The sequence below is a fragment of the Phalangium opilio genome, unplaced genomic scaffold (genome assembly GCF_054372755.1).
Source record: "Phalangium opilio isolate 3A_F unplaced genomic scaffold, DU_Popi_V2 ptg000082l_1, whole genome shotgun sequence".
Taxonomy (NCBI): domain Eukaryota; kingdom Metazoa; phylum Arthropoda; class Arachnida; order Opiliones; family Phalangiidae; genus Phalangium; species Phalangium opilio.
The window spans coordinates 4,677,875-4,704,734 of NW_028324189.1; the positions used below are offsets into that span (position 1 = coordinate 4,677,875).

At 37.8% G+C, this 26,860-nt stretch overlaps 5 protein-coding genes across 11 annotated transcripts; 2 read left to right on the forward strand and 3 right to left on the reverse strand.

Annotated features, from left to right (window-relative positions):
• Window positions 1-155: 155 nt before the first annotated feature.
• RpS24 (ribosomal protein S24) lies at window positions 156-1,820 on the reverse strand. Of its 2 annotated transcripts, XM_089847853.1 has the most exons (6): window positions 1,731-1,820; window positions 1,461-1,529; window positions 1,176-1,385; window positions 987-1,103; window positions 683-730; window positions 156-200 (listed from the first exon to the last, which is right to left on the reverse strand). In XM_089847853.1, exons 1-5 carry the CDS (start codon window positions 1,731-1,733, stop codon window positions 725-727), a joined length of 405 nt encoding a protein of 134 aa, XP_089703979.1. In that variant the 5' UTR covers window positions 1,734-1,820; the 3' UTR covers window positions 156-200; window positions 683-724. The 2 variants fall into 2 exon arrangements, with proteins under 2 accessions (XP_089703979.1, XP_089703978.1); XM_089847852.1 differs by lacking the exon at window positions 683-730.
• A 279-nt stretch (window positions 1,821-2,099) lies between these two features.
• On the forward strand, window positions 2,100-8,060 carry LOC149651069 (large proline-rich protein BAG6). 4 transcript variants are annotated; one of them, XM_089847842.1, is made up of 18 exons: window positions 2,100-2,243; window positions 2,466-2,564; window positions 2,644-2,685; window positions 2,753-2,828; window positions 3,762-3,952; window positions 4,020-4,220; window positions 4,283-4,647; window positions 4,704-4,827; window positions 4,887-5,048; window positions 5,121-5,451; window positions 5,512-6,083; window positions 6,142-6,373; window positions 6,430-6,662; window positions 6,715-6,820; window positions 6,896-7,020; window positions 7,085-7,363; window positions 7,427-7,645; window positions 7,697-8,060. In XM_089847842.1, exons 2-18 carry the CDS (start codon window positions 2,502-2,504, stop codon window positions 7,946-7,948), a joined length of 3,573 nt encoding a protein of 1,190 aa, XP_089703968.1. In that variant the 5' UTR covers window positions 2,100-2,243; window positions 2,466-2,501; the 3' UTR covers window positions 7,949-8,060. The 4 variants fall into 4 exon arrangements, with proteins under 4 accessions (XP_089703968.1, XP_089703970.1, XP_089703971.1 ...); XM_089847844.1 differs by having other exon boundaries at window positions 5,539-6,083; XM_089847845.1 differs by having other exon boundaries at window positions 5,566-6,083.
• A 329-nt stretch (window positions 8,061-8,389) lies between these two features.
• On the forward strand, window positions 8,390-17,685 carry Nak (Numb-associated kinase). Of its 3 annotated transcripts, none has more exons than XM_089847839.1 (14): window positions 8,391-8,584; window positions 9,118-9,283; window positions 9,355-9,473; window positions 9,555-9,660; window positions 9,744-9,883; window positions 9,952-10,073; window positions 10,651-10,865; window positions 10,936-11,039; window positions 11,118-11,376; window positions 11,450-12,164; window positions 12,224-12,459; window positions 13,886-13,981; window positions 15,505-15,567; window positions 15,639-17,685. In XM_089847839.1, the coding sequence occupies exons 2-14, from the start codon at window positions 9,157-9,159 to the stop codon at window positions 17,396-17,398; spliced, it is 4,062 nt and encodes a 1,353-aa protein (XP_089703965.1). In that variant the 5' UTR covers window positions 8,391-8,584; window positions 9,118-9,156; the 3' UTR covers window positions 17,399-17,685. The 3 variants fall into 3 exon arrangements, with proteins under 3 accessions (XP_089703967.1, XP_089703965.1, XP_089703966.1); XM_089847840.1 differs by lacking the exon at window positions 8,391-8,584 and adding an exon at window positions 8,634-8,992; XM_089847841.1 differs by lacking the exon at window positions 13,886-13,981 and having other exon boundaries at window positions 8,390-8,584.
• A 28-nt stretch (window positions 17,686-17,713) lies between these two features.
• Window positions 17,714-21,865, reverse strand: ash2 (Set1/Ash2 histone methyltransferase complex subunit ash2). The gene is made up of 13 exons (XM_089847846.1): window positions 21,133-21,865; window positions 20,972-21,061; window positions 20,821-20,909; window positions 20,655-20,746; window positions 20,485-20,580; window positions 19,686-19,775; window positions 19,453-19,622; window positions 19,172-19,386; window positions 19,018-19,095; window positions 18,665-18,948; window positions 18,468-18,560; window positions 18,217-18,375; window positions 17,714-17,855 (listed from the first exon to the last, which is right to left on the reverse strand). The coding sequence occupies exons 1-13, from the start codon at window positions 21,681-21,683 to the stop codon at window positions 17,751-17,753; spliced, it is 2,112 nt and encodes a 703-aa protein (XP_089703972.1). The 5' UTR covers window positions 21,684-21,865; the 3' UTR covers window positions 17,714-17,750.
• A 2,001-nt stretch (window positions 21,866-23,866) lies between these two features.
• rdx (BTB/POZ and MATH domain-containing protein rdx) lies at window positions 23,867-26,817 on the reverse strand. The gene is made up of 2 exons (XM_089847851.1): window positions 26,062-26,817; window positions 23,867-25,567 (listed from the first exon to the last, which is right to left on the reverse strand). Exon 2 carries the CDS (start codon window positions 25,500-25,502, stop codon window positions 24,375-24,377), a length of 1,128 nt encoding a protein of 375 aa, XP_089703977.1. The 5' UTR covers window positions 25,503-25,567; window positions 26,062-26,817; the 3' UTR covers window positions 23,867-24,374.
• Between the last annotated feature and the right edge of the window lie 43 nt (window positions 26,818-26,860).

The window sequence follows — 26,860 nt, forward strand, 5'->3', positions numbered from 1 at the left end:
TTAGCATTGAAAGTTTGAAACACCGTCATTTGGACCATAGCCCACTTAATCACGCGCACGTGCTTTCCATAAATCTGAATTTCGGGCTTTCAACAATAGAAACAAAAAAATTTGTAGGAAATTTTGTGTTCAACTTTAATAATCAAAAAGACATATTTTCAAGAAAAAGGGTTTTATTTTTCAAGTTATACATCTCATTGCTGAAAAAGAACAAAAATAAATAAAACATTCATTAGAAAACAGTTATCAAAATAAAAATAATACTAACATGCATAACTAATTAATAAATTAATTAATTAATGTAATTTTTTTTTAGGATTATGTTGGAATGTTTATAAAAAGGTCTAACATGATCAAGTGGAAGAACCACCTGACCTACTTTTTCCAAAAAAAAAAAAATAATAGCAAACATGTTAGTGGTATCGTGTAAATAGGTTATCGCTGTTTACTAAGGTATTTTCTATGAAATGTTAACCCAGAAAATTATTCATTCAATATAACAGAAAAAGATGGTTTGTAACTTCAAAATTGCTCCAATATTCATGAGAAAAATTATAATGAATGAATAAATTTGGGTCTGTTTATAGGATAATGCTGCTAAATGAGGAGAAATAAGCAAGCAAATAAAAACTACAATGGAATTGGGATGACAAGTCGAGCTTAGAATTTAAGCTGCTGATACCTGACAACCCTGAATGATAAATTTGTATAAAGCCCTTCATCCTCAACGCTACAAAGAATAATTAGAAAAAGCATTTATAACACCAAAACCCAAATGAGACCAAAGTACCAAACCATGAAAAATGAAGAATATGAACATATTTAAGCGAAATTATAAGAAAATGCAGCAGATACGCTTAAACTTAAGACTTAATTACTATAGACTAATGGCACCCCATGTTATTTCCCCATGGAACTTAATACAGTCGAAGCCAGAGGGCTGCCATTACCCTATAAACCTAACTATTTAGAACAAATTATATTACCTTTTTAGCAGCTCCAGATCCTACTTTAGCCTTCTTTGTACCCCGAACTTTCTTCATTCTGTTCTTACGTTCTTTACGTTGTTTTCTACCTGTCCTTCCCTTCTCACCAAGACCATTCTAGGAATTATATTATCATTAGCTACCATCAGGGTAATACAATAAATAACCGAAGATGAAGCTTTCACTTACCCTGCATAACCTGTACTTTGGTTCAAATTTCTTGGCATAATCGAGGGTGTCATAAATTAGAGCAAACCCCGTCGTTTTGCCTCCACCAAAGTGTGTGTTGAATCCGAAACAGAAAATAACATCGGGTGTAGTTTTAAATACTCTAGCGAGCTTTTCACGGCATTCTACTTTTGAGACAGTGGGTTTGCCAGGGTGAAGAATGTCTACAACCTAGTGACGTTCGTTTTAACGCGTAATTTTAATTAATTACGTAGATTTGAAACTAATTAATTATAAAACACTTACCATTTGCTTTCGACAAAGCAATCGGTTTGACATAAACTTCCTAGTTTTAATGGTTACTGTGCTTTCGCTCTGAATTTAAAAGAATTGAATATTATTTGACTAAGGCTTAGCGAAGAAACAATACACGACGATACATTTATTATTTTAATTTCAAATCTAAGCGTAAACTTAAGCTAGATTATAATTATATAAACGATTATTTATAAAATAGCCTGGTCGTATTTTAACTAAATTAAGTATAAAATTAGATTAAAATGGATTTAAACTCACCATGATTAAATCTTTAATTTAACCGAGGTCTACGAAACAACCATGCATACACGACACGGGCGCGATGGAGAAAGGAACCATGTGACTTCGTCTGCACATCCAATCAACGGCGGCCGATGTCGCCAATAGAGACATTAAGCTATGAAACTAAAATTATTTTACGTGGAGCAATATTATGGGATACGAAGCTGCAATGTAAGGAGCTTAAAAGGAAACCTAGCTTCTACTCCAATAAAATTACTCCATGGGAACTATGGATCTTCTAAAACTCTCTAGGTGCTTTCTCTTCCTATACGAAATAGACCAAATTGGTGCAGAAAATAAGCTATATTTCTCTCCGGGTTTTGAGCTCATTAAACTTTGATGAAATAGAAACAACAAAGGCACAAAGCCAAACAAATTGAATCATTCTATCGAAATGGTCTATAACCGATGACAACTTGAAGAGTTGAAGTTGAAGTTGGTGGAACAATTTCGAAGGTTGCTGACTATACACTGAAATTAAATAAACAGGTATATTAATTATTATAAAATAAGATTTCTGTACATTTTTTTAAAATAATTAAAGGTAAAGGGTTAGTGTTTAAAACTATATAAAATAACTATTTATGATATCATATGACTCGTGTAGAGGGGTCATACTAATAGTTAAAATAGTAAATGTATAGTTTTAATTATTACTGTAGCGTGTAGGGGTCCGAAATTATAAGATCTAATTGTAAAATTTTAAAATAGGATAGAATTAAACTTAAACTTCAAGTGTGATTCAAGATGATTGAAGTTACAGTTAAAACGCTTGATTCACAGAATCATAGCTATTCAGTTCCTGATGATGTAAGTGTGCATGCATCTTGTGTGTGTTATTGATGAAGTCATGACAAAAAAAAGTAAAACAGTTTGTCATTAATTTTAGATCACAGTTAAAGCTTTCAAGGAAAAAATTGCCCCTTCAGTGGTACAGAAAAATTCAGATCACAAACTTTGAATCTCTGTTATTAAATTTTTTTTTAATTATAATTAAGGGTATACCAGCTGATAAGCAAAGATTAATCTTTTGTGGACGTGTACTTCAAGATGAAAAAAAACTCTCTGAATTTGGTATACTTCATTTTCCAATCCTACACATAGTTTTCAGACTAGGACAAGATAATATTTACACCAGGATGCCAGGCTAGTTAGTGGACACAAAATGGCAGTACCAAGTAGTTTCACCTCCTGGTGTAAATGGTATCAATCCTCCTAGTCTGAAAACTATGTTGAAGTCAGTCATGGAAATAAGAATAAGTCCCTGGGACAAGTGACCCCCTGGCATCCAAAATTATGAACTGGTCCCCCTTAGTTATACTATTGATTTGCAATTATTAAACTGGTCCCACGGACCAGTAATACTCCCCCCCCCCTCCCTTCTTGAATTTAGAAACGGGTCCATGCAATTAATATTTTAAACACCCCCCCTCTCCAAATAATGAACTAGTCCATGGGACGAGTGAACTCCTGGCATCCAAAATAATGAACTAGTCCATAGGACGAGTGAACCCCTGGCATCCAAAATAATGAACTAGTCCATGGGACGAGTGAACCCCTGGCATCCAAATTAATGAACTAGTCCATGGGACGAGTGAACCCCTATCATACAAAATAATGAACTAGTTCATGGGACGAGTGAACCCCTGGCATCCAAAATAATGAACTAGTCCATGGGACGAGTGAACCCCTGGCATCTAAAATAATGAACTAGTCCATGGGACGAGTGAACCCCTGGCATCTAAAATAATGAACTAGTCCATAGGACGAGTGAACCCCTGGCATCCAAAATAATGAACTAGTCCAAGGGACCAGTGAACCCCTGGCATCCAAAATAATGAACTGGTCCCCCCTTAGTTACACTATAGATATGAAATTATAAAACTGGTCCCACGGACCATTAACCCCCCCCTCCCCTTTCTTGAGTATAAAAACTGGTCCAAGCAATTAATTATCTGGTTTTGGACCAGAGGGAAGTTTTCAGACTTATTTTTTTTTTGTTTTTAGATGTTCATGGCAAAGTTATTCATTTGGTTCAAAGACCACCGCCCCAGGCTGCTGGTCAAAGTTCAAGTTCGTCATCAACCAGCTCTAGCAATAGCAGGCCAACTGGACAAGGAAATCCTCGAGAAGGTGGAAATTTCCTATTGGGGGCATTTACCATTCCTCAAGATGTGATTGGAGCCGCGCAAGTTGAAGTATGAGACTAAGGTCAAGAAAATATGTATTGGTAATTATACCGCGTTTTCAATTCATTTACGATAGCAAATTGTACAAGATGTTGTCAATGGAATGGGAGAGATTGGCAGAAACGCTACTGTCATGTCACGAACTTCAGATGATGGGTCTTCCGTTGATGTACACATCAATTTAGGATATGTACCACTTCAAAGTGCCGCGCAAATGCGCATTCAACAATGCCATACATTTCTAAGAGGGGCTAATAGAATCCTCGTAAACTTGGAGGTGATTAAACCCTCAACTGCGTAGATTAACCTCTTGGGCTCTAAATTTTGTTTATGTGACAGAGTGGTGCCCAGAATGGAAGCTCAAATAGCTCACCTATGCAAACTGACACGGAAAATGATGAAAATACCAGAGGCGCGAGTGCCGAGCCTGATCGTATGGAAGAATCCTCAAACAATGCTGCACCTAGTGAGGCTCACGCGGAAGGTTCAGCCGCATCTACGAGTGACGCTAACGTAAAGGTTGAAGGGGAGAGTAGCAAACCAAAAACGGAAGAGAAAGAAGAGAGGCCAAAATATGCTGCTGAAAGAACGCCTAAACCTGAAGAAAATAGATCAACAGATAGTGGAAGTGGAAGTTCATCTCAAAGTTCCGCCAGTAGTAATGGCAATTCAACCCCAAGTGGTCCCAATCGTAGGGAAAATAAGTATGCAATGAAGTACTTGGGTAATTTTAACAGGGCATTAACAAATGTCGTCTTAGTGCCCCAAGAGCCGCCGCTCTAGGAAACCTGATGGAAGAACTCTTAAGACTTCAAACCAGACTTCAACCCCATCTCCAAAATTTTACTCAACTATTAAACACTGACCCAGAGTTGAATGGAAATGTTAGTGAAAGCGTTTCTTTTTGTTTGAAGAAGTGAGATACTAATGAGTTTCTTGACAGCACACCGAGTCTCAGAGATTTTTCAACAGAGTTACAAACATTATGCACTACTTGAGCCACGTGTATCATTCCATTAGTGATCTGTATATCAATTTCAATTCTATTCCACCGAGAATGGTTAGAGCCAGTCTGTTACCTTCAATTGGACCAATCCCTGTTATGGTAGGGCTTGACAATGAATGTCCTTAGAGACTTAAAAGTCTTGGACCATAAGTACTTGAAAATTTTTAATAGGGACAAATTCAGGTTGGGCTAGCGGAATCTGCACCACCGCAAAATGCTGGTAACCAAACAAACTCTGATGCTACCTCTTCACCAAATTCAAATGGGACTTCGGGAACCCAAGCTGAAGTACCATTATCTGGTGGTACTAGAGTAAACAGCGGGGGTCTTTTGGGGATGCCAATTGGAATGGGTCCTGCAAGCTTTAATGGTCAAAACCCCATGGTCTTCATGGAAGTGACTCCTACCGCTTTCACTATCAATGGTGTCTCTGGAGAAGTTATAAGTGGTAATGGTGCTGCTGAAGCCACATCAGGTTCTACTCCGACATCGGGAGTTGAAGGTGCGGGGCAACTTGCCTTCGACTAACTTAAAAGGCTTTATAAAATAACACTTTTTATAGAACCCAATTCTCAAAATAATCATACAGGAGCTAATACTACCCCAACCACATCAGGATCCACTGGAACAAGGACTTCAGCTATAAGTACCGGACCGAGTTCCCTGCGTACTCTAGCTTCTATACCTATCCCGGGACTGGCCAATCCATTCAGCTTTGATCCCTGTTTGGCTTGCAACTCCCGATGGGCAGCCAATAGAAACCGCAGCCATAATAGACCGAGAACCAATCAACAAGGCTCAACTGCTGGAAATAATGGTTCAACTCAAAATCAACCTGGTGGACCTCAAACTCGAGGACCAGGCGCTGGACAGCAAGACAATAATCTGCAACAAATAATTTCCCAACTTATGAATGCTTTCCGCACCTATACACCCGGAGCCGCGACCACTAATCTCCCGCCTGGTCTTAATGCCGCGGCTAATGCGTCAATTCCAATTCCAACACCAGCTTCAGCTTCGGCCTTTTTAAGAGCCTTCGCTGATGACCGAGTCTTTCGCTATCCCAATTCTGGTCCCCCTGTTCCTCCCATACCTTGGCTTGTGGATCAGATGATGCAACAGAGAGCTCCAAGAGTATGTGGACTTAGTTTTCCAGTAAGATAACGCGGAAAGTTAATGATTTTCTTTCCAGGGTCAAACTCCTGATGCTAGTAACCCTTCGAACACTAATTCAAACAATCAGTCAAGTACCACGGCTAATAGTGGTTCGAATTCTCAACCGACTGGTGTGGAGCCAGATTCCATTACCAATCTATTGCATAGTGCAATGAATCAAGTTGCCGGAGCAATCTCTGGTCGAAGCCAAATGACAGTTGGAGAATTTGTTTCACAGTTAGATGGATATTCCTATGTTGAGGGTGAAAGTATGTCACCTCTCTTGATGACACTTAACATTTTTTAACCTATTGTGATTTTCCAGGTATTATTAGTGATCTTTTCACGTGCGTCGCTTCAGTCATGACGTTTAGCGACTTAGTTGGTGTGTTCTTTGGACAAGTGGAACCCTTGAATCATTTGCGCCCACACTTGAGGGAATTTGTGTTGAGAAAGATTCTAAAAGTATCTGGGGATGGACCAGTTAATAATACCCAAATTGAACAAGGCGTTGAAGTCATTGTGGGACAATGGAAAGAGCATATCCATGATGCTTGCGTAAGTTCCGTTATAAATCTTACAAAACAGTTTGTTCTAATTATTCTTATAGGCCGAAGTTAACGTGAAACCTGGCATTGATTATGAAGCCTCGGTTCTTAAATTTTTGAGAACCAGGCTTAATGACATACTTGCACTTGTGTTGAGAAACACTACCGGTAAAATATTTTAGTCCTATGACGCATGCGCTTTATGGACCTTAGTTAAAAAAGATAGTTTAACCAAATTTTCAGAGAGCAATTTTGGACACAGATTATACAATTCTATTAGAATTGCCATTTCCGAATTTATCGTTCTTAGTTTAGAATGTTTCGCTGACCGCGAAGTATCGTTCAAAAAACTTGTGCAATTTGGAATTGTAAGAGACCCGAGAATCCGACCGAATTTAGGGTAAAAGGTGTTAGTAATTTCGTCTATTTTAGAATCGAATGAGTAGCGATGTTAGTCCAAGAGTACCAGATTGGTTGTTGGATAGAGTGGCCCGAGAGGTCAACTCGGTAATGGACAATGTAAGCTTGAGTCCGTCTTCCATTCAACTTTATATTGTTCGTTCGGGCGCATCGGGTAGTTCTGACCAAACTGAGGAACGGGCCAAACCCAAAAACCAAGATGAATCTATGGACGTTGGTGAAGAAAGGAAAGATACTAGTGGTAGAGAGAGTGCGCAACCGGTTTTCGCGCGAGTTAAACCACCCAGACACGTAGGCGTTTAATGGTTTCTTGTTCATCTAAGGTTTACTTAACTTTATAGTATTATTTAACAGAGTCCCCTGAATGCTAGTGGCGCTTCAAACGGTGTCTCCCACAATGTTTTACCCTCGGTTGTTCCCAATGATACCGTCTTACCCGAACCGTGGCATTCCACTGTACCCCAGGAATGGGTACCTTTGATATCTTGCGATGTCCAGCGTCAACGTCGTCAAGCTCCTCAACCTCCTTTTAGTGATGCTTATATGAATGGAATGCCGTCTAAACGAAGAAGAGTAAGGTTATGATATATTGTTTTGTAGAATAATTATAAATTTTGATTCTAGATAATGGCCGAGTCCCAAGAAGTTTTGAGACCAGTTCAATCTCTATTACCGGAGGCTTTGCAAAGAGCCATTCAAAGCTCGGGAGTTCAACCAGTGGCTAATATGGATTGCTTAATACAAGAAGTGACGCAAGATACTAATCTACACGCTGCGTACCGCGAACAGGTCAAAAGCGAAGTTCGTTCGAGGATTTCAAATGATCGGGACTATCGTCCAGACCGCTTCCCAAATTCTGACAGATATTTTCGCTAATTATTATTGATTATTACATTTAATTAAAATAATTGTAACTCTCTTGTAGTCAATTAATTATGTAGTTAAGCCTTTTTTGAAACAATATTTAATAAAATTTGTGTGAAATTCATTTTTGCTGATGGTCTTTATTGCTTTTGTACGAGGTCTTCAGGCGGTCCGGTGGTCCTGGACAAATGTTCATTTTGAAAATTTGCTGGTCCAGTTTAAAAATTAAAAGTATTGGGGGCCACTTAATTAAACACCTTCCAAGGTTTCACGATTTTAAGTTGCCAATGTCTAGTATTTTAATTAAAATTGCTTTGGCTCTACTGGTCATATGGCCAGTTTTAAAAAAAAATCCTTATTTCAAGCCCGATTTCGAAATTTCGAATAGTACCGCTAATGTCAATCGGTTCAGTTCAGTTTTTACCTCCACTTTGACAGGAGGTTACGTAATTCAATCGCAACAACGCCGCCTACTAGTAAAACCTTCACAATGTATAAAATGACGTGACGGGTGACGTAAATAGTATTAGTAGTACTACAAAAGATACGTTGATTTTAATGTTAAAATTAAACGAATAATGTAAATTTGTATTATTTGTATGGTTTGCTTCTGGAATTATTCGGACGACGGATGACTTATTTTGTTACGTGAGTTTTTTTAATATCATAATTTCGCTTTACTTTCAAAATTCAAAGTAACTCTACGAACGTCATTCAATTTTTTTAAGCCTAAACGTCTAATTAAGCCTCGTCATAACAGTTTTTGGTTATTTGGCCTATTATTTAAAATAGATCATGATACCACCCACTGCTTGGTTCTACGGCCTTAATTTCTATACAGTTTTAAATTAATCTACCATATTTCGTATTTGCAATCATAATATTCGATTTTAGATTGATAAGATAAACTATAGAGGTAGAAAACTAATAAATATTAATATATAAATTAAACTAAGATGGCCCTTTAGTTAATAAAAAGCCAAGTATAGTCATTTACAAGGTCAACAAATATTTGTACAATCGTACTTCCTGAGGGCTGAACTGACAATTACCCAAGTAGGCCTAATTGTAATTACCTGTAATCATAGCAATTAAATTTAAATGGAAAGTTTTCCCTTATGAAAAATAGTAGTAGATCAATATGTGAAAAGTGATGTTGCATTTCTTTTTAATTAAAACAGATTAGGGAAACGATTGATATTAATATTAATTGATTAAAAATGAAGAAACTATTTTCCAAGTTTGAAACTAAAATTGATCAGTCACCAAAAGAGGGAACAAGTTATGTAGGGAAAGTTTTTACAATTGGTAGATTATCTGTTACAGTAGAAGATGTGATAGCAGAAGGTATTTTAATAATTGAATTTTATGATCTAAATTAAGGTTTGTACAGTTCATAATAAACTTTACTTTCCTAGGTGGCTTTGCTTTAGTTTTTTTAGTTAAAGCTAGTAATGGTGTAAAATACGCTTTAAAACGACTTTTTGTTAATAATGAGCAAGATTTGAGTATTTGCAAACGTGAAATTCAGATAGCAGTATGTAAAATTATATTATCAAAATTGCAATGAATACACTTGGATGGATAGTTTTGACCATGTTTTAATTTTAACTCTCAGAGCAATCTCAGTGGTCATAAAAACATCATTGGGTTTGTTGATTCGTGTGTAAATCATGTAGGGGGAGGTGTTTATGAAGTTATGATGCTCATGCATTATTATAAAGGTATGGTTTCTACAATATAAAACACCAAAAAAACCAAAAAACTATCGTTGGCTGATAAACATGATTGGTAATCTTTCACTTAGGACATTTGCTTCAAGTCATGAATGAAAGATTACAGTCTGGTTTTAATGAAAATGAAGTTCTTCAAATTTTTTGTGATGTATGTGAAGCTGTATCACGCCTTCATCATTGTCAAACACCAATTATTCATCGCGATCTTAAAGTATATTCTCTTAAATAATAAAAATATATATATATATGTATATGTATATAAAATTTTAATTCATATAGGTTGAGAATGTTTTAATTAATGACAATGGCAATTATGTACTCTGCGATTTTGGCAGTGCAACTGCTAAAGTTTTAAACACCCAAACTCACGGTATTGCAGCCGTTGAGGAAGAGATTAAAAAGTATACCTTAAAGTGAGGGTGAAGTGGAAAATCAAGTGATATTTTATCGATTCTTCCACATATTATAAGACCATTCTGCATAGTGAAACATCCAGGAAATACAGTCTTCTAATGATTTTAAAATTCAAATTAGGTTTAGATTTTATGGATAATTTTAAATAAGCCCCTCTGACCAATGGCGTAACGCCCTGCCTTATTGTTAACAAAATTCTCGTGGCACGCTCCATGCCGAATGATATTTATCGCGAGATTTTATAAAATTTGCTGGCGATGTGATAATCATGGCGCAATTAAGATGTAGAGCGTGCAAATGGAATTTTGTTAACATAAAGGCAGGGCGTTACGCGATTGGTCGGAGGGGCTTATTTAAAATTATCCTTAAAATCTGAACCTAATTTTAATTTTAAAATCATTCGGAGCTGGTATTTCCTGAATGTTTCATAATACATGCAGATTGGTCTTATAATTAGTAGAAGAATCGATAAAAAACCATCACTTGATTTTCTACTTCACCTTCCCTCCATTTAAACCTTTTTCTAAGTGATTAGAATAGGTTTTAAACGTTAATTTAATTCAGATACACGACATTATCTTATCGCGCTCCCGAGATGGTGGATTTGTATAATGGAAAGCCCATTTCAACCAAAGCTGATATTTGGGCATTAGGGTGCTTGTTATATAAATTATGCTTTTTTTCATTGCCTTTTGGAGAGAGTTCATTGGCAATTCAAAGTGGCCAGTTTACTTTTCCAGATACATCTCGTTACTCCAAAGAGATGCACTCTTTGATAAGTAAGGATACATTGAATTCAGGGTTCTTACAATATTGAACCGAGTTTGATCCCTAATAAAAAATTGTCAGGGTTTATGTTGGAGGTTGACCCGGATAAAAGGCCTGATATCTTTCAAGTATCGTACCTGGCTTTTAAAATGAGAGGCAAAGAATGCCCAGTTCAGAATTTGAATGTAACGAACGAACTGATTTTCTAAAATATATCTTTTAAAGATATATTATTTACTTAAAATAATAATGGAAATATTTAGAATGCCTCCATTCCGGATTTATATCAAATTTCAACAATTGTTGTTCAGACTGATTTGAAAAGGGCCCCCGTAAAACCCCAGCAAAGAGCTATTGTGCCTCCCACTATTGAAAAAACATCAGTAGCTCCTCGTCAAAGACCTAAAGGGGCTCACGGAACTCCCCCTGTTAGTGGTTTACCACTTTTACCACAAGGAAATATTCAATTAAATCGTAGACCCCAAACAGCAACCTCCGTTGTTGCCTCTAGTCAAGTTCAAGGTAGTTAGTACCAATAAGGTTCACAACCTAAAGGATACTAACCTAAGTTTTTTATAACGTAATCACTTACCAGATGGAACTATTTTTCAACCCACCTCAGTTCCTGCTACAAAACTTGTTACAACCCCAACAAGCGCTGCCAGTAACTCGGCTTTAACTTCTGCCACAGTGACCACCACTTCTGTTTCGCCTCATTCTCAGTTCCTGCCCCCGAATCAGTCTACTACCCTTTTGCAATCTCCTCACGGATCTAGTCCCGGTTCTGTTCAACCTTCCTTTCCTCCTCCTCCACCCGTAGCGAATCCAATCATTCCCCCACAGTCTGGACCTTCTAGTCTCGCCCTGCTTTTGCCACCTCTTCACGCTTCGTCAGTCTCCGCTCCTAACTCCGTGGTAGCAACGCCTAATCAGCCTCCTATGGCGAATGTTTCTCAGTCGGACAATGCCATGATGGAACATTCGCGAACCGCGTCTCTCGAAGGCTTTAACCCCATTGCGGCAAATGGAACCTTTGAAAATTGCGTTAATGATCAAAATGAAGGCGGAGTCGCTTGTTTAGCTCATCAGCATCAAGTGGCCTTGAGTGGTGGTGGTGGTGGTGGTGGTGTTTCCGCTTCAACCAGTTGCGTGGCCACCCCTAATCAGTCTGGTGGAATTTCCTACGCGGAGAAATCCAATCAATTAACAACCGCCATCAACTTGGTATCAATAACTCCTAGTTCTTCCCCAACACCCAGTCAACATAGCCATCATCGAAGAAACGTCAGTGACACATCTGCCTTTGATAAGTAAGGATGAGACAAAATCATAAGGTATTTTACTCAAATTAACCAAACTGGACCCTTAGAAACTTTGCCCAAGAAACTTCCCAATTTTTGGCACCTTATGACGTGGCTCAGAGCAATTTAAACCCTTGCGCGATACCTGTAGCGAATAGTTCCGTATTAACCTCTCAACAAAGACCCATATCGGCTGGCAATGGTCAGTGGAATCCTTTTGAAGATGCTGCCAATTTTAGTCAGTTATCGGAAGACCATCTTTTTGGCCAAGAATTTGACAAGATACGAAAAGGCTCCACTAGTAGTAAGTAATACGCGTTTTTCTCAATATTACAAATGGTGGTAGAAGGATGGATGGTGTGCAATTTTATGTTTTTAAATTTTGTGGCTGCGGTTTTCATATCAGCATGTTTTGTTTCTAACCAATTAACATAAAGCCATCAAATAGCAATGAGAATAGAGGCTTTTTAGTTAACCTTTTAAGCAGTGGTGTGTGAGTCGCTTTTTTGTTGGTTTCGAGCCGAGTTCAGGTCCCGTTTTTCGTCGGTTTCGAGCCGAGTTCGGGTCCCGTTTTTCGTCGGTTTCGGGCCGAGTACGGGTCCCGTTTTTCGTCGGTTTCGAGCCGAGTACGGGTCCCGTTTTTCGTCGGTTTCGGGCCGAGTACGGGTCCCGTTTTTCGTCGGTTTCGAGCCGAGAACGGATTCCGTTTTTTGTCGGTTTCGAGCCGAGTACGGGTTCCGTTTTTCGTCGGTTTCGAGCCGAGTACGGGTTCCGTTTTTCGTCGGTTTCGAGCCGCGTTCGGGTCCCGTTTTTCGTCGGTTTCGAGCCGCGTTCGGGTCCCGTTTTCGTCGGTTTCGAGCCGAGTTCGGGTCCCGTTTTTCGTCGGTTTCGAGCCGAGTTCGGGTCCCGTTTTTCGTCGGTTTCGAGCCGAGTACGGATTCCGTTTTTTGTCGGTTTCGAGCCGAGTACGGATTCCGTTTTTTGTCGGTTTCGAGCCGAGTACGGATTCCGTTTTTTGTCGGTTTCGAGCCGAGTACGGATTCCGTTTTTCGTCGGTTTCGAGCCGAGTACGGGTTCCGTTTTTCGTCGGTTTCGAGCCGCGTTCGGGTCCCGTTTTTCGTCGGTTTCGAGCCGCGTTCGGGTCCCGTTTTTCGTCGGTTTCGAGCCGCGTTCGGGTCCCGTTTTTCGTCGGTTTCGAGCCGCGTTCGGGTCCCGTTTTTCGTCGGTTTCGAGCCGAGTTCGGGTCCCGTTTTTCGTCGGTTTCGAGCCGAGTTCGGGTCCCGTTTTTCGTCGGTTTCGAGCCGAGTTCGGGTCCCGTTTTCGTCGGTTTCGAGCCGAGTTCGGGTCCCGTTTTTCGTCGGTTTCGAGCCGAGTTCGGGTCCCGTTTTTCGTCGGTTTCGAGCCGAGTTCGGGTCCCGTTTTTCGTCGGTTTCGAGCCGAGTTCGGGTCCCGTTTCGCGTCGGTTTCTAGCCGAGTTCGGGTCCCGTTTTTCGTCGGTTTCGAGCCGAGTACGGGTCCCGTTTTTCGTCGGTTTCGAGCCGAGTACGGGTCCCGTTTTTCGTCGGTTTCGAGCCGAGTACGGGTCCCGTTTTTCGTCGGTTTCGAGCCGAGTACGGGTCCCGTTTTTCGTCGGTTTCGAGCCGAGTACGGGTCCCGTACTCGCACTCCACTGTCCGAGTACTTGCACACCACTGCTTTTAAGCCATTCTGTTAAAACCCTTATTCAATAGGTATATCTAATGTCAAGAGTAGAGAAAGCTTAGTGATGAGTTCGACTGATCTAAATGAAACTGATCCGTTTGGCGCTGCCCCATTTAACCCTACAGGTAAATTACTATCACCATTTAATATTCTTTCTATTAGTTTTTCTATAATGTGTCGGCCAAAATCCTTCATTTCATTCAAAAAATGTAATTATATCTCGCGATAAAATTAACCAGCGGTAAATTCGATAATTTACAGAAATCTTCGTTGTTTTTTTCCTTAAGTTTTTTGTAAATCTTTTTTTCGAAAATTATTTATTTGAAGTGGTGCTACTAGTAACCGTAAAATTTAAAACGTACCGCAGCAATTTGGGATAAAAAAAAATTGTTTTTATACTTGCCCCCACAATGTGTGATGAAAAAAAAAAATTGTGTTGTCGGTGAAGTTGGGTGTTTTCAATTGTTTCTTTCGGTATAGCACACGGACGGAGAAAAGCGGTACCGACAACTGTTGTTCAATCTTGGAAATATCCTCATAATGTTGTAAGTTTTGTAAATCCCTTTGTTACCAAAGCCGAAATATCTGCCACCAATGGTTTAAAAAAAACCTACGCCACTCCCATTATCGTAAACGTTTTTAAATAAGAAACCATTTATGGATACTTACAGGAAATGTAAAAAAAAAAATGCTTTTTGCTGAATATTTTGTGTTGAGAAAGGGAGAGATATCATAATTTAGAACTAGCGCTTTTTTGGATCAAGTGTGAAAGAAAAACGTTACCTGTTGATTCAATATATGTTATATTACCTAAATAATATTTATATTTACGTTTAAATATTTTTAAGTTGTTATTATTATTATTATTATTATTATTATTGTTGTTTATTTCAAAAATTATTGATATTTTAATACTTTTCTCTCTGAGCTTCGCATGTTTGCTTTCATATTTTTTGGCTTTCAATCTTGTATTCAATTAAATATTACTTTGCAAATATTTAAATATCAAATTTTTAAAAAAAATAATTAATTTGTGGTAATACTTAACTTAAACGTTTCATTTTTCTGATTGCCCTTATTGACTGAAATGTGGGATTTTTTCCTTCATTTAAAATGTCATACGTAGTTTCTAACTTACTAACATGGCATTATACTAACGTAATTACTAACTACCAAAAAAAAAATTAACAATCTGGCTATATTCATCGGTATTTCTCGCCTTAAATCATTCTGCCACAATTAGCGGTCTTATTCCTGATCAGCGCCATCTACCCATAGCGGTGACTTTGAGAACTACTGTAAGCGGCAAGCCAATCAGATGTCGCTAAAATCTGGTGACGTCATTTTTGGTAAGACCCCGAGAGTGCCAGTCAGTGACGTCACCAGATTTTAGCGACATCTGATTGGCTTGCCGCTTACAGTAGTTCTCAAAGTCGCCGCTATGGGTAGGTGGCGCTGATCAGGAATAAGACCGCTAATTCTAAGTGAAACACTTCGTTCATAATTTCATTCTTCTAAATATTTGAACTTCATTGATTTTGAAATGCTTTGTCTATTTGTCTTTTCTAAGGTCTTTCGAATATTAACACATAATACCAACGTTGAATATAACGTAATTTAATCACTATATACGTTTATCTTTCAATAGGCTCTAGATCAAATGTGAAAGAAGAATATACACTTGCTACACCAGCGGCTGCTGCGTGTGGAGGTAGAATTCCTAAACGCGTTTAATTGAGGCCTAATTTAATGTTAATTATGTTAATTATGTTTCGATAAAAGGTTTGAATGAAAGTTTCGAAGTTGCTAGCTATATGCCTCTTTATCCGGAAGAAGTTGATCAAGTAAACGGTACCAGACATCGAAGACATAGCGAAAACTCCAGTGCCTCGCATGATGGAAGTCAAAGTGTACAAAGTGGACGGTCAGGAAAAGAAATTTTTGGTGTTTCTCCTTTTACTAAGATTCCCAGTGAAAATCGATCAAAATACGAAAAATTGATGGATTTTGAGGAAGATAAGATTGCGGTTAACAAGAGACTAGACGTTATCGGAGATAACGTACATCAAGATGGAGATAATGATTCGATAGGATCAGCCAGTGATTTATGCGCTAGAGCAGAATCTAGCGAAGATGAGGAAGCGTCTTCGGGTATATCATCGGGACACGCTAATGACTGTCAAGATTCCTTAACAAGATCATTAGAAAAATCTGGAGAAGTTACTAATTTTGTAAGCAAAGTGAAGGAAAGTCAAGCGGCGAACGCTATTTTACAAGATATCTTGATTGGACATTTGGATGGTGATAAACCATTACTGGATGATGATGAACTATCAGACTCTGATCATAAGGTTGCCACCAAGGGTAAAATTGTACTTGAGGAAGAAAAGTTACTATCGAAAAAATTTCACTATGGATCACTGACTGACGAGGATGTTTTCAGTTCAGCACCCTTCAAAAAGAAGGGTTCGGAAACGAACCTTTCCAAAACGCCTTTAATCGCGCAAAATCCCGATGATGTCTTTGCACAGGCACCCTTCAAGAAACCTCTAACCAAAACGGATTCGTCTCACAAATGTCTTAAGAAGAAATTATCACAGCAAGCTCTTATCACGAGCGCGACACCGCAACAACCCACACCCGAATTAAATAAGGGCTACGTTCCAGTGGCTGTCTCCTCAATAACCAACCCTAAGAATGATATACCGGCTTACAGCGCACCTACGGTGGTAGCGAAAGTACCGGATCACATGGATTTATTTGGATCTAAGCCTTTTAACCACCCATCAGACGTTATCAACAACAAATCTACAAATCAAAGTCTTTATAACATCCCGCAAGTTGGACCACTAAATTACACTACAAGAACCTTTCAAACATCCGATTTGGCGCAAGCGGAGGTACAACGACAACCAATGAGAAAGCAGGATTTATTTGGAGCCGTTCCTTTTGCGAATGTGCCTGAATTACCACTCGTTAAGAAAACACCACCGCAACAACAACTTCCCTTACACTTATCAAATCAAAGCGAGACTTTACAAGCGAAAACTTCTTCAAACGACCCATCAGCTTCCGCAATATTATCATCATCATCTCAACCTGATGTGGTATTATTGGGAAATAACGGAAACACTAGAAAAAATTCCTTAGGCTCTGGAGATTCCGACAGTACTGATGACGATGAACAGTTGACACCATTAAGGTTGAAAAAGGACAAGCACAAGTACCAACCATTCAGAAAGGAAGAGAACAGTCTGACACATGACGAAAATGTTAACGTTTTGCCTAGCAGGCAATATACTCAATTAAAATCCGGAAAAAAGAGTAAATCCAGTAAAAAACCATCGAAGGAAGCTTCGTTTTCAAAGGACAAGAAATTAATGACGTCAACCAATGCTTTTTCAAATTTAAGCTTCGAAGATGCTGGAAGCGACGATGACTCTGTTAGGTCCTTTAACCCTATCTTTATAAATGAACATTCAACTACAGCGGGTACCGGTAACTTGAAAAGCAACTCATTCCGGATTGGGAAAAGCAAATGAAGTGGGAAAGGAAAGGGGGCTTATATTGAAAGAAGAGTATATCTTAAAAAAAAATTAAAAACTATATATAGTTCATTTATCCTCAAAGCATTTAAATTGAAATAAAAAAAAATAAAACTGGTAGGAGTATATCTTTATATTATTATTATTATTCTTTGGAAAAAAAAATTAAATTTTAGAGATATGTATAATCGAGAAGAGTAAAGTATTGACTATATTTTCAGTTGTGTAAAAAAAGTGCTATTATTTGCATTAAATGTAAATAAAAGTGTATCTCAACAGTTTTATCCCGTATTATCAATTTTTTAAAAAAGATGTAGAAATTTATTGTTCTTTTAGACGATGTTATGTATTATAGTTGAAAAGTATCAAGCCTAAGTTTACCCTCGTTTTCAGCGAAAAATATCAAGTCTGACGTTGTTTGTTCAACAATAGCTTCAAGACCAGCTTCGTGAATCTAATGATTATAGCAAGCAATACTATACTTAAGTATATGCTCCAATGAAAATTGAGATTATATTATATTCCATGTTCCAAAGACGCGAAACGAAACGACAAATTAGCGGTCTTATTCCTGATCAGCGCCATCTACCCATAGCGGCGACTTTGAGAACTACTGTAAGCGGCAAGCCAATCAGATGTCGCTAAAATCTGGTGACGTCATTTTTGGTAAGGCCCCCGAGAGTGCCAGTCAGTGACGTCACCAGATTTTAGCGACATCTGATTGGCTTGCCGCTTACAGTAGTTCTCAAAGTCGCCGCTATGGGTAGGTGGCGCTGATCAGGAATAAGGCTAATTGAAATTGTGGCGATACTTACTCCTTTAAACTTGAAGTCTTTGGGTGGATACTTGAATTTAGGGCCACAATTTATTGATATGGAACAGTTTTTATAAAGAGAAAATGCCGGGTAATATGTTCCCGCCCATATATCAGTAAAAGCTACTCCCATATTAACGCCATTCTTATAGCATACAATCTAAATCGGAATAGATCAACATTATTCGTATTCCATTTGAAATTATCGTGTTGAAACTTTTCAACAACATTTACAGCGGAGTTATTAATTACCTCGCTCCCTTTAAGCGGTTGTAAACCTTTAATCGCTTGCTGTACTTCATCTTTTTCCTCAAAATACAAATAACTCTTGAATTTGACTAAAGGCTGTGATGAAGAAGAAAAAAACACAAAGCAATATGTATTTGCGAAGGAAACAAGAAGATGGCCACCACCATCAATGTCCATCTGTATACTGCGATAAAACATACTTTATCCTTGTAAGTTTGTGGTAAAGGTATAGCATCTTCGTTAAACGGTAATTGAATTAAAAACCCTAATACATCTCCTTGTCCATAACCACCATCTGTATAATGCAATCCTCTACTTTGATGGAATTTGGTACCTTTCCGTGATCGCCATGAATATCCAAACTTATCAAAACCTAATGGCGCTTGTAAATTGCCTAGGGCTTGCGACCAGCCTAATCTAGCCGCAGCACCTTCAGGCATATCTTCAATTGCGCATTCGAAGTACCATGTACCTCTATTCACTCCTACACCACGAAAATATTACGAAGTTTTCATAAGTTTCGTGAATTTTGAGAGCTGGGGAAAAAAATTACCGTGAGTCGCTCTTATCATACAATATCCCTTTTCACCAACAACTGATATTCTATCATCGGAAACTTTAAGTTGAGGCGCTGTATAAATTTTAACTCATCTTCGTAACAACGTCAATAATAAGCTTAAACTTATCTAAACAATCTAAAATCTGACCTCTGTCATGCATGGCCAGAAGTACGTTATTAGGTACCAAAGTACGATATAACCACCCTGGAATGGGTTTCCCAGCCCAATCCGAACTTTCATCAAATTCTTGTCTAAATGGCGCATGGGGGTCAGGTTCCGCCAAAATGTAGCGGTAACCATCTTTATTAAAGGGGTGTTCCAATGGATATCCGTGAGGGGGTAGTTTTGGCATTGTTAAATCACTTTTTTCGAACATGAAATTATATTAGTCTTCCATGAAATGTATCATAGAGGTACTACTGAAGTACCTTTTGGGTTTTTTAGCGGAAGATGTCGATGCTGTATCCTGAGCCACCTTTCTTTTGGCCCCACGCCCTTTCCCAAAACCAACACCTATACCCGTTGATGCGGTTGAATCTGACGTTTTCATACTTTGACGCAGTTGGGCTTCAAAGCCTGGACCTATTCTTTGCAATTCCTTGAAAATATCTCTAAACTTAGATGGATGTTGGTAAACTCTACCATTTGAATTATATTATACTTGTATAGTTAGACCAAAAAGCTGTTCAAGATCACCAGTTTTACTCAAATCAGTTGATTCTTTGCAAGTAAAAATCTCAGTTTCTTTTAACTGAAATTTTAAAGTTTGTTATGTCTTTGTCGATGTCGGATGTCCGTATTTGTGCAAGGACTAGATATTCAAACAAGACCCAAACAATCATATACAGGGTTCACACAACTTTTGGAAAACAAATTTCCCTGAGATTTCCAGGTTTTTCCCCATATACTTCCCTGAGTTTTCCAGGTTTATCCCGTATATGGAGTATCCTATGGAGCAAATGTTAACGAAGGAGTGGGGGTAAATAGGACTCAAAGGACATCCCCGTATCTCTAATAGAACCAGAGTTATGAGCCTCCAAAGTATAGTGTAACGTTAATCCTATGGAGGGTATGTTTATGAACATTTTGCTTAATTACTCGGCCCCTGTTTGACGCAAATTTCCCTGAATTTTACCAAAAATTATAAAATTCCCTGAGGTTTCCCTGACTTTTACTAAAAATTCGAAATTTCCCTGAGGTTTCCCTGAATTTCACTAAAAATTCGAAATTTCCCTGAGGTTTCCTTGAATTTTTACTAAAAATTCGAAATTTCCCTGAGGTTTCCCTGAATTTTACTAAAAATTCGAAATTTCCCTGAAGTTTTTGTCAACTATTTATTTCCCTGATCATTCCAGGTTTTCCCTGTTTTCCATGTTTGTATGAACCCTGATATATAACGTGTCTTAATCCTAAACAAGAGAAGTGTGAATGTCTAGTCCCTGTCATGTATAGACAATTACCATAGTTTTGTGTATGGTAGTATGCCATGTTTGTTTAATACGTCTTTGCATAGTAGATAAACTTTCCCAGTTTTTGTCGACATATGGTATAATTTCCTTAAGAAAATAGGTTTAAATTTTAAGGCGTAGTTCATTTTAATTTAAAGCTATGAAAGTGTAGCGAAACACACTTTATCCTTAGAAAAAAATGTTTTTGGATTTCCTTCCGATACACTTTGCTGTGCCAAATTGGCAATAGCGCTTAAACAAATCTGGGTAAAATCTAAAATCAAATGGTATCAGAATTCAGAAGTTGCGTGCAATGATATAAGAACAATTTTTAGCAGTGCTAATTACTCGATTGCTTCTTTACAAAACTTTCAATTCCGGTTTGATTACAATTTTTGCAAAGGAACGTGTAATTGGTTAAGAAAGGTACACATTTCCTAAATATAGTTTTAAGGTTAATTTCTTCCAACTATCTTGAACTAACTTAAAAACATTTTACCCAATAGGAACTGTTAAACAGTCCTGATGAAACCATTTAAAACAAGCCGCGCATTGTAATTCGATAGAATTTAAATTTCTTTCTTTACAGCTTAATGTGTAACGTAAAATTAGGTTACCCAATCTTAATCTATATAAGATACAAAAAAAAACTTATCTTACCAATAACAGCCCGATTTCTCAACCACAATTGGTTCTACTCTCTCAACTGATTGTATGTTTTCTATGTCTTCAGTAGGGGAAGTCTTATCAGTTGAAACATTGCTATCTTGGTCTGTCGCTGCAGCGTTAATACTGGCTATTTCTAATTCCTCTTCTAAAGGTTTGTCTACAATTGATTCTATTTCCATAGCAGTGGAATCTTCTATTCTATCAATATTCGCTTCATTTTCTACGGTATCTACTTGCGTTGTTTCAATATTTAAAGTTTCATCATTTATGGAAGACGCGCTAACAGTTAGCGTTACTGCGTTACTTTCATTAAGTTCACTAACTGTTACTGTAGTGTCAATGACATCTTGTTCGTTAGTGGTAGAAATTATAGTACTTTCTGATTCCCGTTCTTTCGTAATTTCAAAATTAGTAGGCACTACATTAACATTTTCATCAGTTTCCATACTTTCCCCTACGATTTGCTCAGCAAACTCAGCATGCTTGACATTTTCTTCATGCTTTTCCACCACTAAGCCTTGGTCAGCACTTTCAGATGACATTTCTTTACAATTTTATAAATTTCCTTGCGACTTATAAACTATCATTTCCAAACTTTAAAACGAAATAATAATAATAACGGTGTGCATCTATTTTACATAAGGAAATTGTAAAATCAACATTAATATTCTAAAAGTAATTTGTAAAATTGAAATTCGAGATCCGCGCCTCCATCCAAAATCCTTAGTCCGTTATTCCTACCATAGCCCACTCGATCACGCACTAGTGACTATACAGGGCAAGAAATAAAAGGACACTATATAGTTGCAGGCAGTCTGGGAAATAGCACACTTCCTCTGGTCCAAAACCATTTTATTAATTGCTTGGACTAGTTTTTTAATTCAAAAAATGGGGGTAACTGATCCTCGGGACCAGTTTATTAATTGTAAATCTATAGGAGAACAAAGGCTGGGACCACTCCGGAGACCAGTTTATTATTTAGGACACTAGGGGGGTCACTGGTTCCAAGGACTAGTTTAAAAAATATCCTTATTTCCCAGACTGGTTGCAGGACCCTGGACATTGTTCAGTAAAATTTTAAAATATCCCATAACTTTTAAAAAAAAAAACTATGGGGGTCACTGAACACTTGACCAATAAAGTTTTCTGAAGTTTTGATACTTTGACTACGAAGTTTCAATACTATTTTTGTGCAGTCCAGTGGACAATATCGACAATAACCCTTGGAATAACCTACATTTTTTCCAGCCAAAGGGGGGGGGGGTAACTGGACACCCGTCCTATAACAACGTTTTCTTATTTCCGGGATTCCAGCTCTAATTCTTTGAAGTTTGAACGGTCTTCTATATCTTGCGTCGTTGAGCACGTTATCGACTGGGCTATGATCCAACACATTTTGCGCATAGATATATGAAATATTTGTAAGGAAAACTGAAATTTCGGAAATCGGAATTGGGAAATTACAAAATACATATATTTTTTTACATTTTTTTTATTTCACTAGACTGTAAAACTACAGCATGATCTTGCGAACTATACAATTTATTTTATACTTTTTTTATTTTTTAAATATCACTTGTGTTAACCATTATTTAGGCAAGTCAAAAATCTAAAAAAACTAATTGTACTTTTTTTTTTTAACTAAAAAAGTGAAAACTTGTTGGGTATTCATTCTACCAAAACAAAAAGGTGGGTGTGATAATGAAATAATTTAAAAATAAACCTAAATGTAATTATACGGCTACGCACTACATTAAACAAGCAAAACACAAAAAAAAAATATATAGCCATAAACATAAACAATAAACAGAGCTTTCTCTTCCCTCAAGCGTTTATATTTCAAAATAAAAAACAATTTTTAATTCAATGATATAAAATCAAATACTACGTTCGTTTACCGGTAACTTAAACCCCATTTTTTTTTAACGTAAACTAATCATGTAAAGTGGCAATATCAAAACAAAAAAGCACATCCCAAAATAATTTCAGTCAAGATGCAATTGCATGCATGCAGTGAAAAGCTTTCTGGGTATTTTGATCCTTTAATAGAGCTATCTCAATTCTCAAAAGCCTCAGTGTGACGTCACTCCTGTATTTGCCCCTAGAACCAATCAACGCCGTACCACAAATATGGCCGCCCACTGTCAAAGCTAAGCCTGTGACACTGGCACTGACGTCACAACTGAGATAGCTCGATGCATGCATGCAGTGAAAAGCTTTCTGGGTATTTTGATCCTTTAATAGAGCTATCTCAATTCTCAAAAGCCTCAGTGTGACGTCACTCCTGTATTTGCCCCTAGAACCAATCAACGCCGTACCACAAATATGGCCGCCCACTGTCAAAGCTAAGCCTGTGACACTGGCACTGACGTCACAACTGAGATAGCTCGATGCAGTGAAAAGCTTTCTGGGTATTTTGTTCCTTTAATAGAGCTATCTCAGAAGCCTTTGTGTGACGTCACTCCTGCTATTTGCCCATAGAACCAACCAACGCCGTAAGACAAATATGGCCGCCCACTGTCAAAGCTAAGCCTTTGACATTTTACCAAGGCATGCACCGACGTCACAACTGAGATAGCTCTATTGTATTTTAAATTATTAATTTATTGGAAGAAATTTTCAATAGTTAATTATCCCTTCCCTTAAGGGATAAACTTTAATTTCTAGATCCTTTAATTGTAATATTAATATTATTAATTGAATTAAATCAATAATTTTTCGCATATTTACGAGAAATTTCTGACAAACATTTAATACTGTCGATCATTATACATATACTGATTATTTTTATTTACTTAAGGATCTATAGTCAATAATCATACTAAAATTAAAAGTATTTCATATAGATCGAAATAAAGAAACAAAAATAAACCATATCGTCAATTAATATTGCCACAATTAACGGAGTGGTTTCAACTTTCGAGTTTAATTTTTTTACAAGTCCAAATTAATTAATATTTGACAAATTTATTTCATTTAATTAGAGTTTAAGGATAAATTGGTTGGGTTTTTTTACAATTTTTATTTTTTTAATTTATTTTACCGGCTTATTTCTTCCATTATACAGTCAAAGGGTTACCGGTAACCGGGATGGTTTTTAAACTTTTTTTTCTTTGTATAATTAAGAGGGTCAGATGTAACTCCACATTATGATGAAGACATAAATCACAAAAATTATAACACTAATTAATTAAGTCAAGATTTATTATTTTATAATTAATTTTCTACTATGGTTATGATTGCTTTATTCGTTTACGAGGAGGACCAATTGGAGGTATTTGTTGGGTAGCTAAAGCGCGAAAAGCCTCAGCAATTAAGTGAGGTTGACGATGAATCATGGTCTTCCACCCCGATGTTTCCATTACATCAGTGGCATGTGTGTTAATAAAGTCAATGGCGTGGGCTTTCAATTGATCCGCACTGTGCATGTCGGCTAAAATTAAAACCTCAGCCGCGGTTTCCACAGAGAGATTGGTAGAAAGAGCTTCTTCGCACATGACTTTTAGACGTTCTAACGCGTATTTATCCGCCGCGGCTAAAAGGTCATCAGACATTTTTTCTAAATTAGGAGCCTTCCCTGTATAAATGAAGCGCAACATTTCCCTAAGAACTTCGTGATCCATATCGGTAATTTCAACTCTGTTTTGTTTCTTCTCTTCCATTTCATGTTCGAACATGGCAGCGAAAACTGGGGATCGAGCGGCTAATATAGCTTTATGGGCGTAAAACTCTCGTCCATTCACACTAAGAATCACGTCACTAAATTTCTGGCTTTCCAAAAGCAACCCCAAATCATCCGAAAGTCGGCATTCAGGAACTTTAAACTGAATAGCGTTGTTTTGACCGGAAATATTAACACTGTCAGCTACCACACTAACTTCGCAATACAATGTAAGTTTGTCATCTGGTAATAATCCATTGGCTTCATCTAGCAGAAAATCGCGTCGAATGAATTTTTTGAAACCCCAGTCTTTGCCCTGAACAAACCTATACGCTCTCTGACTCTCCATGGCTTTTGTTTCTTCTCGTTTCGCGTTTAATATCGAGAACTTGAACTTTGCTCTAACCTCGCTTTTGTTACACGAAACTAAAAGCAGGTAAAGAGAGAGGTAGTCCTTGCTTTCTTCATCCAAACCTTTTGGATTAACCCGTAAACACCACTTTAACTTATCGTTAGCGCTGGCCGAGAATGTAGAGCTTTTCAAAACTTCTCCCATTTCTTCTCGACAAAAACTGAAGTTATTTATAGTCCACATATACGAAAACTTTATAACTTTAACTTGAGTATAGCACCAGCTTTCGGCTACCGGAGTGCTAACTTCATTCGGGGGAGGGGGTGATGGAACCCGCGACTCAGCCATATCGGTAGATTTATAATATAGTATTGAGATAATAAGTTATCTCAAGAATAAAACGCCACTGGAAACTAAAACCAAAAATTAAAATGATTCAATATCATATGATAGCCTTAGATACAAACATCAGGGAGTATATTCTAAAAAATAAATCCCCTCTTTGGGTAGTGTGCAAGCAAGGTGAGCAAACACAAAAAGAATTAGAAGGCCGAGGGTGTATGTAATATATTGTCAAGGAAGCGTTTCATGACCACAACCTCATTAATGCTCCATTGAGCCTTTCAAAAGAAAAGATCTAGGGCTGAGGCCATTTATCACTAACCAAATTTTAACAAAGTCATAATAATTAAATAAAGCTAATAGTTATAAACACAAAAACAATTGGTAATGTGGCGACAATAAGATGGAAACCTGAGCCCAATGAACCTAATCATCCTAAAAGGCTAAACCTAACCTAAAATTATCTCTACACTCTACAGCAGTTTATTAATTAAATTTCCAATAATCAAATAAATGTTTTGGGCTTAAAGCTTTTAAAAAATAGATATAAATTAAATATTATTACCATCATCCAACGCAGAGTTCGACGACGTGTTGTTCGACGCCTTTGGCCCTAAATCCTCAATAAGCCTTTTCTTCTTTAGAGCGTCGAAAAACCAACCAACCAACTCAAGGTGCAAAAGTCTGTTACTAATCTATCAAGGAGCCTTCGCAGCCTTGGCTTCCTAACTAGCTTATTTCAAAGGATTAATTGTAAAATCTAGGCTAAAGACGCGTAAAAGAAGGCGCTAGGCCTAACCAGCCAAGCTCAGCTTCGTAAACATTTCCTCTCCCCAATGAATGTAGTAGCCGAACTATTGTTAAGGTTGTCCTCGAAGGTCCGGGGCGTCCAACGTACGTTCCTCTACGTGGACTCGTGGTGGAGTCCTCGTGGAGGTCAAATAGATTTTACGAACCTTGGTCAGTCAGGACGGTAAATGCGGGTAGAAATATAACGCGGCCGTTCACTGATTCTGAATTGCAGCCTTTTAAAAAAATAGGCCTAGGTCAATAGCTTCGTTCGTTCGTTGTTGTAATTAGATTTTTAGACCAGAATACGTTACGCGAGCGCACGAACTAATGAAACGTTGAGGTTTCCTCCACCACGGAGGGACTCGCGAACTTCCCCAAAAATTCCCTTGTGCTCATTTACGTTTCGGCCAACCGAACGCGGTGTACCGAGCAATGGGTCAGAAGAAATTGGGTCAAAAAGTGCCGCCGCGAATGGGGACACGGCGCGTTTATCGAGTATGGAGAAACAAATCTTTAAATCAACAATGCACGCACGGGGATGTGTCTCCCTAACCTAATCGCACCGCGATATG

Bases quoted from the DNA above. Each gene is read 5' to 3' on its own strand.
- RpS24 (XM_089847852.1), bottom strand. The intron at 1,386-1,460 runs GTAAGTGTTTTA...GAACGTCACTAG, and splicing joins TGCTTTGTCGAAAGCAAATG to GTTGTAGACATTCTTCACCC. The intron at 1,104-1,175 runs GTAAGTGAAAGC...TATAATTCCTAG, and splicing joins CAAAGTACAGGTTATGCAGG to AATGGTCTTGGTGAGAAGGG.
- LOC149651069 (XM_089847842.1), top strand. From the start codon at position 2,502: ATGATTGAAGTTACAGTTAAAACGCTTGATTCACAGAATCATAGCTAT. The intron at 5,049-5,120 runs GTAGGGCTTGAC...AATTTTTAATAG, and splicing joins TTGGACCAATCCCTGTTATG to GGACAAATTCAGGTTGGGCT. The intron at 7,364-7,426 runs GTAGGCGTTTAA...ATTATTTAACAG, and splicing joins GAGTTAAACCACCCAGACAC to AGTCCCCTGAATGCTAGTGG.
- Nak (XM_089847839.1), top strand. From the start codon at position 9,157: ATGAAGAAACTATTTTCCAAGTTTGAAACTAAAATTGATCAGTCACCA. The intron at 9,661-9,743 runs GTATGGTTTCTA...TCTTTCACTTAG, and splicing joins GCTCATGCATTATTATAAAG to GACATTTGCTTCAAGTCATG. The intron at 10,866-10,935 runs GTAAGGATACAT...AAAAATTGTCAG, and splicing joins AGAGATGCACTCTTTGATAA to GGTTTATGTTGGAGGTTGAC.
- ash2 (XM_089847846.1), bottom strand. From the start codon at position 21,683: ATGTCATCTGAAAGTGCTGACCAAGGCTTAGTGGTGGAAAAGCATGAA. The intron at 18,561-18,664 runs GTATGTTTTATC...TCTTCATCACAG, and splicing joins CACAAACTTACAAGGATAAA to CCTTTAGTCAAATTCAAGAG. The intron at 18,376-18,467 runs GTAATTAATAAC...ATTCCGATTTAG, and splicing joins AACCGCTTAAAGGGAGCGAG to ATTGTATGCTATAAGAATGG.
- rdx (XM_089847851.1), bottom strand. From the start codon at position 25,502: ATGGCTGAGTCGCGGGTTCCATCACCCCCTCCCCCGAATGAAGTTAGC.